Here is an 11,056-nt window from a genome sequence, read left to right on the forward strand (position 1 = left end):
TAAAACATTTTTTTTCAATACAAAGTGCCCATATAAATTTATGAGAATGGAATATCTTCCACAGCTCGCATCAAGCCATATAGCGACGTTGACAGTCACGTGCTGCGCCAGCAAATGATGTCAGGTGAACACACGATATTGAAGAAACCAAAAGATTGCCCAAGTGACGTGTGAGTTGATAACTTATACGCATCCATCTTATTACACACCTACACGTGTCAAAGACGGATACAGGATGTTTTTGCCCATGAGGGCACAGACGGGAACCTTTCTGCTAAACCCCGCCCATTAGATATTGTTGCTAAGTTACAACACAATAGCGTAAATGTACGTAAGCATGGGGGCGTTTGTGGGACAACACGTATATTTGGGGGACACGCGCGTATTCCTGGTGCTGTTCTGCTTGGTCAGCGTTTGATCGACACTCCTGCAAAGGTCCATTGTGGAAATCCAGAAATCGTAGTCTCTAAAAACTCATGATTTTTAGCTTTTTTAATCTCTTATCTAGTCTAAAGTATTTCACACTTGGTTAGAGATTTTTTGGTTGATGCCGTGTATGGTGCCCACTCCCCCTTTTTTCACCCTTTGATCCACCAGGTTATATGCTAGCGCAATAATTTTGGGCACGGTGGCTAAAGGAGGTTGGCACTAGAAAGTACTGTGTCCTTGACACTAGCGTCACAAAGACAGTAAGCACATGGTACTTAGCACTTCAATAATTTGTAATATTAAGTGCCTCAAATTAAAGGTAAAGGTAGGAGAATAATTCAACGCACAGCGTCATTGAGCTGTTTTACGTATGGAAATTGTCCGTAACACCTAGCTAGTCACCGTAAAGAGGCGCTTATAATACTGTAATAGCTTCTTTCATTCGTTCACATCATTCCACTGAAAAGGGCTGAAATGAACCACAACATTGGGGTAACCCCTTACTCTTCCAAAAGATGCTATGTGTTTTTAAATTGCACAATGGTTAGATATATGCACCGGACCTTAATTTTAAGTTTTTATCCGACAATTTATTTATTTACATTATTTATTTTTTGTTTCACATGAGAAGGCTTCGTTCTATGAACTGAACCCTGGTCGAGGAGCGGCTCGAACCAGACCGGTGTTAAGGCTGTGTTAGCGGCGCCCCTACCAAGGTACCGTTCGGCCTCTCTCGAATAAGCAGTGACGCTGAAGCCTCATAAAATGTTATACCTTGGTTATACAGTAAGCGCCGCATTTATGGTATCTTGATGTATAAATCAATTGTATTCATATACGTGTTCATTTATCCTTCAGATTTCGAATTATGAAGTGGTGCTGGAGCACGAACCCGGATGATCGTCCATCGTTCCATTTGCTTTCTGATATCCTTGATGACATGCGCGAGGAATATTTAGAAGGTACGGTATGAGATAATTGTATATTAAATATGAATTATGAGCCACTAAATGCTACGTTTTATTGAAGTATGTGATGCTGATTTTCCAAGTAGATAAACAACTTAATAATTACCCTTTTCATATATAGGCCTACTCATTATAGGCAAATTAATTAATGTAATTCTAACTGATTAATATTTATTTAATTTAACACGATTTAATAATCATACTTTTGTCTAGATAGGGGTCAGAGAATGTAATTCATAAATAAGTCTACCAAAAATAGAACATGTATTCCTAATTAAAGATATTTAATGCTTATTTTCAGCTTCAGAAACCGCTTTCGGTACTTTAACTGATATAAACCGACTCAGTGTATTGTACAATGAAGATGAATTAAACACCATTGCTTCAGCTCGGCGAATCTCTACGGATTTGTAGTATCTCGCATATCTAAATAAAAGTTAAAATAATAAATTATTTATTTATGGTTACAGGCAAATATTGTTCATATAATACATTTTAAAAGGGTGGTGCTGTAGTGTTAGCTTGCCGCACGATTCGATTAAATTTCTGCCAAGTCCGATACAGTAATGTTTATTAAAGATCGGAGATTACAGTATGTAGATAATCTACGTTCTAAGAATGTATTTACAGCTTTAATTGACCACGGTTGTACGATATTCGGTAGATATGAAGCACGAAAGATCGGTTATGTCTCTTCTACGGCGACGGAAATGGCGGGAAAAATAACATATGTTGTGAGACCGCAAGCTCAATTCAATTTGTGTAAATATACTTAGAGACTAATAATACTATTAACTAGACCTGTATTATTGACAGCCAACCACAAAAGGATTAATTGCAGCTCACAGTAATGTCTTATCTGAATACATTGACATGAATATTATTGCACAATAATAAATTAGGTCTTTATCATCATGCAATAAACGAAATCTAAATCAATGAGCCTTCGAATAGTGGATATAGGCTTCAACGAGAGACGGCGGCATGAATCGAGAACAGATAATGTGAACATAATTATTAGTATTAGGACAACGTTGTGCATTTGGTTGTGCTGGTGTGGGGAGGGGTTTAAGAAAGAAGCTCAGGGCTTGAATGGTATATTTTAATCGATTTGTAAAAAATCTCTAGGCCTGTACTATTTTTATAATGATGTAAAACCACATAATCTTCGACATCTAAATCAGACTAAAATTGATATACTGTACTTCTAAATCTAAAAATATCTATATATATCTATCCTGTATATATTTGTTTTTTTTTAAAATTTTAATTTTGTAATTATTAAAATTTTAAAAATTTTAATTTTCTATGCTATTTCTATATCTTGTAATCTCTCGATTCAGGTTTTAATGGTATTTTAACAATTGCGGTTTTGCAGAACAAAATCCTGTAAGCCTCTATTGTAATTTTTTATTTGTAACATCTTTTTAACATTTTATTAATCTATTTATAGGCTATTTTAATCTATTAAACGTATCGTCTTTCCCCTGTGCTGTTTCGACATTTATTGTATGATTGGTCAGGGTGCTTAGAGGATATCCACATCTTGTGTTGTGCTCTCAGCCGATGGTGTCATTGGCAATGGCAACCCCTCTAGCCATTTTTTGATTTGATTTTATGCCTAATATGTAAAATATATATTATATAAATAAATAAATATTAAACTGGTAATAGGGCAATCAACTATTACATAGGCATAGGCCTACTTGGTTTCACAAAGGTGTAAGTGTACAAACATGCACAAACTATGTTGTTATATATAAAATCACTTTTTTTCAACAAATGAAGAAAATTGCCGCACATCCAGAAAACAGTGGTCCAGGATGTAGACCAGCGCAGGAAAGGAAAAAAACAAGAAATCATTACCTATAATAATAATAATAATGATGATAATAATAATAATAATAATAATAATAATAATAATAATAATAATAATAATAATAATAATAATAATAATAATAATAATAATAATAATAAATAATAATAATAATAATAATAATAATAATAATAATAATAATAATAATAATAATAATAATAATCATAATAATAATCATAATAATAATATTAGAGGTATTTATATTTCATCTGGGTTGGCCAGTTGATCGATTCTATTACAGTGGGAAATGTTTAAAAGATCTAAGTAATATAATATTGTCGAAGTTCGGAAATAATTAGCCACAAATCCCATGAGTAATGACGGAATGAACAAATTACCAGTTTTGTTATTATCAAATCCAATTGGGAAAGGGCACTCTCTCTTGGCGCCGCCATTGCTGGGGACCTTCATAGTATCCCCATGTCCATGTTCAGTGGTGAAAGTATTAGATGTACGACGAAAATAAAATAGGGCCTACTGTACTTCATTCCAATAATTACATTGGAGCAGATGGTACGTATGAATCCCCCCACTAGAGGTCCCCAGCTATGGCGTCTGACGAAAGATAATACAGTAATTACTGTAAATGGATCGGTCTATACATCTTAATTATCTATGATGAAGTGAGAACAGTCTGTTTACGAACACACGGGCTACCAATACAAGCGCCTGGTACTGGTCAGTTGTGGTAGCACATTGCAGTTCCGAGCGTCTTGCGATTGATTAAATATATCGATATAACTCTGATTTAGACATAATATATTTTTTACAATCTGTTATTTGTGGTTCGCGGTGAATGAATATGTTCTGATTAAAGATGTGTTGGACATCTAATTTGTGTTGGACTTCCACTGCCCCTCTCTGCTGGTGCAAGTCCAAGTAGGCGAAAGTTGCTTCCGTATTTTGAATTGTTCACGTTCCAGATGAATAGATTAGGCCTACATCACAGCAATTCCGTATAAGCCTTCCCTTCCACTCTACTTCTACCCAAGACAAACCTCATTTGTCAGCTATGGTTTATATTCCCATATTTGCATATATCATAGTAGTACATACTATACAAATATTTATTTAATGAAGTTGCTGGTATTAACATTGTTTTAAGTACAAGGTTGCAATATCACGCGCCAGTGTCGTATTGAATTTAGTAACATTGGTGGCAGTATTCCAAATACGCTTCTACCACACAAGGTAATTCGATGTTGGATGAGATATCACTACTCAATTTGAATTGTATTTGAAAAATCCGTGTGTGATTTTGGAAAATGTTGACGTATTTTATACGTATTCAGTCAAAAGTTTCACAAGCATGATAAAGTTGAATGAAAATATTAATATGACTAAATATTGAATTTGTGAACTATGGAATGTCATCCTTGTGAAGAAGGATTACAAACATGTGTAAATATTGTGTTGCATCAGATAAGGTAAAATAAGATATACAATCAATTGCTTCGATTCGCCCAATTGGGTATGACCGTCTCAATAAAAGCCTACAACAGGCAGAACAATTTTTTCAGTTTTGCAGATTTCTATTCTGTAACTCTGTGAAATGTAAAAATGAAGTATTTCTTTAAATACTTAATCCAACGCATTGAAACTCTTCTTGCCAAAATCATTGATCCCTTAGCTTCTTCATCTCAAGCCATCTCCACACTCACTTTCTTCGGCATTGTTCGATCAATTCAACTCGAGTCATAAATATTATATTTTATGTTCTCTCGCTAAATCATCTTCCACCTCGACGATCTTTCCCCACGTTACGTACTTCTCGACATTCTGTTTTCCTGCCCTTCCACGAGCGAAGTTCTCGATTTCACTGCCACAAACGTGTTCGTACGACGCATCTAACTCCGCTCCCTGTGAGCGCTAGACGACTCGACGCCGTCTGCTGATTGTCGGTGGCAGTATGAACGGATCATCATTACAAATGAACCGTGTGTGAGCGTCGTGGCCTTGCGTTCTCCATGGAAATGAGTCGGCTGACGACCCGTCGGGCGCACTGAATGTCCGGCTTAAAGCTGGTTTTCCACTAGGCGAATTTATTCGCGCGATCAAAGCGTCGGTTCGCTATCTGAGTTCTGATTGGTTGCGCATTTTTTCGCAAGCAAAAACTCCGATAGAAATGTGAATGCGCATGTGCATGAGCCGCCGCTTTCCACTCGCACGAATAAATTCGCCAAGTGGAAAACAAGCTTAAGATGACACTCTCATGCTATGCTATGAATGCGTCCTCATAACACACGCTCTAAACTATCGCAAGCTCTCTCGTAGTTTCAACTACTCATGTCTGTACCAAAGGTCATGGCATATAAATAATGAAATTAAATTCTATCGGCTCCAATTTGTGCATTTACTGTAAAATAACGCTTTATAAAAATAATCATGATCAAGAGGCGGGTGTAATTATAACAGTATATCCAGCATACGTAATCAAGGTGAAACACTCAAAATAGTAAAAAAATTAATACAATAGGCCTGACGGGAATTATCGCAGCTATATTCATGTCTGAATCAGTAAATCCAAATTATTAGTTATATACAGATTTTATATTCGTTCATTATGTACTCTTACCATAGGTCCATGCTCTTACATTATTTAGTAAAGAGGCAATATAAGCCTATACAAACATTAAACAATTTCGCTTTTACATATAAACGATTGTGGTAATATAAATATTAATACAACTTAAAAACGTATTTTGAATAGCCCTATAAATAATACAACATTATTTCATTATCTATTTTATTGGACTTTAACTAAATTGTATAGATACGATTGTGCATGTTCTTTATTAATTTTGAAAATTAACATACAACATGAATTATAGGCCTACTCATCTTGCCTTGAAAGCTTTTTAACTTCGTGTCATTTGATAGGCTTCTATCATGGGACAATATACATAATCCGGGTATTGTGTAAAGATTGTAAAATACTATTAATTTTATTACTCTACTGGTTTTCAAAAATTCAAACTGAAATAGTTTGAACATATCCACAAGCAAAGTGGCACTTCAAGAAGTTCAATCTTGCAGAGCTTTGTAAAGGCCGTTTTCCACTAGACGAATTTATTCGCGCGAATCGAAAATTTTCGCCTGTACGCATGTGCAGTTTATTTTTCATCACGAGATTCTCAAAAGCGCATGCGTACGGGTACAAATTTTCGATTCGCGCGAACAAATTCGCCTAGTGGAAAACGGCCTTAAAATGGCAAGCGGAAGCGAGTAAGACCAAGGAAAAACTGGATAAACAACACTGAATGAACAAAGATAGGTGCCGTATAAGCTGGAAAGTCAACCGAAAACAGACAAGAGTGGATGGAAATTGTGAAAGTTGCATCTGCTTTACTTTAAATTTTGCATCGACTTTTCTTTAAATTATTGAGATGTATATTGAATATTTTATTTATTTTTGTGTTTCGATTTTGATTGTTAAACTTCAATTTGATTCAAGTTAATTATTTGAAATTGAAGTGCTCCCACGACTCGACGGCTAGCCAACAGGATATATTTCTGATCAATGATACAAGAGGAAACGAAAAACAGTTGCCAATCAGTTGCAGCACAAACAACAACAAAACAAAAACAAAAAAATCTCAATGTCGACTATTTAAAATCTCTGGATTCAGCATTGCTTATTTGACGCAATTTGTATTAGGCTCTTATTTTTCTTCAATTTTAGATTATGGCTACTTTTTGTGATGGAGAGAATATTTGATCTATGCCTTCCAGCACTACTACGAGCTTTACATGTTTGTGCAAACTTAAGAAATTGAATGGCTGATGAAAGTTCGATTGATTTTGTTTTTACATAAACAGTTTGTACAATTTTAGTAAGTCTCAATCGACATTATACAATACAATAAGTTAAATACACATTTATACAGATTACTCATAATTGTTAAAAAATTAACCTATACCCAAATATATAATTATATTGATATTTTGAATTGTTTGTTCTGTGTAGTCAAATTTTCAAAAGCATACTAAAATACTACAATTTCTGTAAATAGTATTCTGTGTTCATTTGAATTTAAGACATAGAACAGAACTATAGCTTATGGTAATCAATTACCATCAATATTTGCTGGGGACCCATGGACGGCAGCCGTAGTGCAGCGCCACCCGACTTAACTACAACATGGCGGACACATACGAATACAAACATTAACCTTAGATGCAGCCTAATAAAAGTTTTTTTTTTTTTTTTTTTTTTTTTTTTTTTTTTTTTTTTAGCTCCGATGAGAAGATCTAGAAACACTCGGCTGATTGATTAATATAATTTGGTTGTATGGGCGGCCGTTAGGGCCAATATACTCTACTGCCTCTATTAAATTGCCCTCATCGGATCTTTCGAGATTACGAGAACTTGTTAGATTCAAACGTTTGTCAACACCCAACATTATTTTTGGGAGTTAAGCTTGAAGTTTTCAGGCTCAGCAGCGATTACATTTCACCTTCTCGGCATCACATAGAGTACCGGTACCTCAACAATTTATTGACACATCGAGTATTTTGATATCCACCAATGCAATGAGCTTATTATACAGCACTATTGCCCGAAAGTTGTCGGGTTATCCTGTTGTACAGTCTATAAAACCCACTAGACTTACGGGCCTGTGTAGTACTCGACCTTCAAGAAAAAAATAAATATTATTATTATTATTATTATTATTATTATTATTATTATTATTATTATTATTATTATTATATTTCATATTGATTCATTAAAATAACAAATGTTTCATGTGTTGTCAAGAAGCCTTTGAAAAAAAAAAGTAAATGCAAACTTACTCTGGTGTGTATTGTCCTAACCGGTTCAAAACTTCAAATTCCTGACATAATCGCTGAAATGTTAGTCTCTCTTCCGGATCTGCTTTCCAACAATTGCTCATTATTTCATATCTAGGTTATATAAGAGAACGTATTTTGTAAACGTTGATTATGGTTCCGGTTTAAAGTACTAGTCATATGCCTAAGTAGAATCTAGTTTATTTACTGTAATTATTGCGGTATACGCATATTAGTAGGTCTAATCAGGGAACAGTGAAATTGCACTGTTCCCTGGTCTAATATAAGCTGTTCGGTTTTAACTTTTGACTTTCGTTAAATTATATATTAGGGTTGAAGTTATTTTTTACAAATGATCACACAAGTTGTTTAAACAAATAGCTGTTTCACCGAATTATTTACATGGACCTACATGATGTTTGACGACAAAGCTACAGATGGACAAGGTATGCCTATCAATGATACGGTACTAACACAGCATTACAAAAGGATGCACCGAATGTTCAATAAAACAAACTATAATACTTACAGATCTGTTGGACAATGACCTGGTTTCCGAAGTCTAACTCCGTCTTTAATTTTTTTCTTGATCTCATTGCTTCGTATGTTGTAATATGGAACCTCACGCCCTGGTGGTCATAACGTACACACACACAATTAAAACGTGGTAAAATCTGAAAACTCCTACAAATAAATGGAGCTTTCCGGAATGTCAATTAAACTGAACAACAGACAAATAAACATGGCCAGGAATACGCGCATGTCCTGCAATCACGTATGTTTTACGTATTTTTACGTTGTCGTTTAGCTAGTCCTTAACAACAAATTAAAATGGGTTGGCTTAATCAGGCTTAATTAAAATGATTAAAATGCTCACTTAACTACAATAGAGCACCTTCGGGACCAAACAAAGTGTCCCCTTAATAGGGTGTCCCCAAAATAGGGGTTGGCCGTTGTGTTAAAAGATATACTTTCGCTCGTTTCGCGGCTGAAAAAGGGTGTCCTCGAGGAGGGGTTCTATTGCAGCATAGTCAATAGAAAAATCTATTGACTATGATTTGTAGTTATTAACTTTCCATGAGACGCGTTTACGAGAGCTAGCTAGTTACATGTGGTACGGTATACATTGAAAATGGACTGTAGTGTAGTGACTGGCGTGTTGCGTTGATTTCGTTTACGACGCCTAGTCTAAATTGAATAAGTGTAGACGAACCTTTAGCGTGAATAACCAAATTTTTGTTTTGCCACAAAGAATGGTGACCGTTTAATACTTACCGAGAGTTACGATTTCCCAGAGCAGAACACCGAAACTCCAAACATCACTTTGAGTGCTAAACACACCATCTACCAATGATTCAGGCGCCATCCACCGAAGGGGAGCTGTCTGTGGGATTGGTAAGATGCTTCATTAAGTATATATAAAGCCCTATCTAGATCATTTAAATTTTCTTTGACAAAAATGTTGTAGGCCTATGCCCATATATACCGGTAGTCATGATGATGCCCATATATTGTCATGTTATGATGGCATAATGTATTTAGATGTCACATGTTTCATGTTAAATAAAATTTTATATTTTAGACAGGGCTTTAGGCAGTTTTCGTCGCACGACTTTAACCTTAACGTTAACGGATGACGTCCTAATTTATTCATTTTGCGTTGCGGAGTACGTTAATTTCAGGATTGTACGTGCTCGACGTGCGTTAGTTACAGGTTTGCGCATGCGTATTTCGATTTGTTTACAAAAAGGGGCGGAGCTATGTTGGGTACTAACGTTGAAGTTAGGGTTAACGTTGTGCGGCGAAAACTACCTAATGACTGACTACAACCGGATTAAAACTTTAATCGGACTTAATTGAAATGATTATAAAGGCTCCAACATTTCAATTCTATTTTTTTCAATTTTTGATAGTTTTATGTACAGTAATCTACTGACCTGTAATTTCTTTGTGTACTTTCTAACTCCAAATACATCCTTTGCAAACCCAAAGTCAGCTACTTTACACATTCCAGCTTCGTTGATGAGAATATTTCTTGCTGCTAAGTCTCTGTGAATTATCTGAAAAAAATAACAGTATACTAATTGTGTTCAGGTAATGAAATCTTGAAAACTTCTGAAAAATTGAATTAAAATATTTAATTTCTCTATTTTACAAAGGTCAACTTCGACGAAACAGGTCGAAACAACTTAGTTTTCGTTGATTTATAGAGTCGTTTAAAGCCAGGTTCCGGAGGAAATTATTTTTTTGATATGACAACTGATTTCTCTAAGACACAATGAACATATTTGACGAATATTGATAGGTTACTGATAGGCCTATACAGATTTTTGAATATTCAAAAACCATTTTCTGTGCCAAATATCCATCTGTTTAATGGCAAAAATACGTTTTCTCGTTATAATTTGAAAAAGTAAACAATTCAATAATATGATGCCTATAGTTTTTTAGCTTAGCATTTTAAAACAAATCTTTAGCTTTAAACTATCCCGTCGTAACTGCTACCCTCGTAAAGGGTAGAATCTAGATCTAGAATCTTTCGCATTATTTGGTTGGCAATGGAATGTCTAAATCAAAACCACAACCTCTCATCCCTCCCCAAACCACCTGTTAGATAAATACAAATTGTTGTACCTCCGTTGCTGCAAGGAATTCCATTCCCTTGGCAACATGATGTCCAAACGTGACAACGTAGTTGAGGGCGCTGGCGACGTTCTCAGGTGAGTTCTTTAGGAATTCCAGTAGGTTTCCCTTAGACATATATTCAAAAACTACTAATATTGGTTCTGTAAAAAAGAGGAGAGATTGATACAGTCCTATAAGACATTGTCAACAGGGTGATCTCTTATATAAACATACATAGTTCGACAAGGGTTAGTAACTGCAAAGGATCGTTTATATAGATATTAATATTCTTGGCAATTTACTACTTTTTTTACTAATGCAGACATCTGATTATATATATATATATAAATAAATAAATAAATAAATA

At 35.0% G+C, this 11,056-nt stretch overlaps 2 protein-coding genes across 2 annotated transcripts in view; one reads left to right on the forward strand and one right to left on the reverse strand.

Moving 5' to 3' along the window:
- LOC117108265 (insulin-like growth factor 1 receptor) overlaps nt 1-2,882 on the forward strand; it is a 3,816-nt gene extending 934 nt beyond the window's left edge. The window contains exons 3-5 of the mRNA XM_033250239.1: nt 65-170; nt 1,288-1,391; nt 1,699-2,882. Coding sequence (XP_033106130.1) covers nt 65-170; nt 1,288-1,391; nt 1,699-1,811 — 323 coding nt within the window. The 3' untranslated portion in view covers nt 1,812-2,882. The remainder of the gene's footprint in view (nt 1-64; nt 171-1,287; nt 1,392-1,698) is intronic.
- Nucleotides 2,883-5,612: 2,730 nt separating this feature from the next.
- The window catches only part of LOC117108272 (tyrosine kinase receptor Cad96Ca-like), a 10,509-nt gene continuing 5,065 nt past the window's right edge, over nt 5,613-11,056 (reverse strand). Inside the window, exons 11-16 of the mRNA XM_033250246.1 lie at nt 10,699-10,850; nt 10,002-10,124; nt 9,340-9,448; nt 8,594-8,693; nt 8,068-8,178; nt 5,613-7,906 (exon numbers count right to left, since the gene is read on the reverse strand). Coding sequence (XP_033106137.1) covers nt 7,816-7,906; nt 8,068-8,178; nt 8,594-8,693; nt 9,340-9,448; nt 10,002-10,124; nt 10,699-10,850 — 686 coding nt within the window. The 3' untranslated portion in view covers nt 5,613-7,815. The remainder of the gene's footprint in view (nt 7,907-8,067; nt 8,179-8,593; nt 8,694-9,339; nt 9,449-10,001; nt 10,125-10,698; nt 10,851-11,056) is intronic.

The sequence above is a fragment of the Anneissia japonica genome, unplaced genomic scaffold, assembly GCF_011630105.1.
Source record: "Anneissia japonica isolate Jap-2015-1 unplaced genomic scaffold, ASM1163010v1 scaffold456_len727751_cov192, whole genome shotgun sequence".
Taxonomy (NCBI): domain Eukaryota; kingdom Metazoa; phylum Echinodermata; class Crinoidea; order Comatulida; family Comatulidae; genus Anneissia; species Anneissia japonica.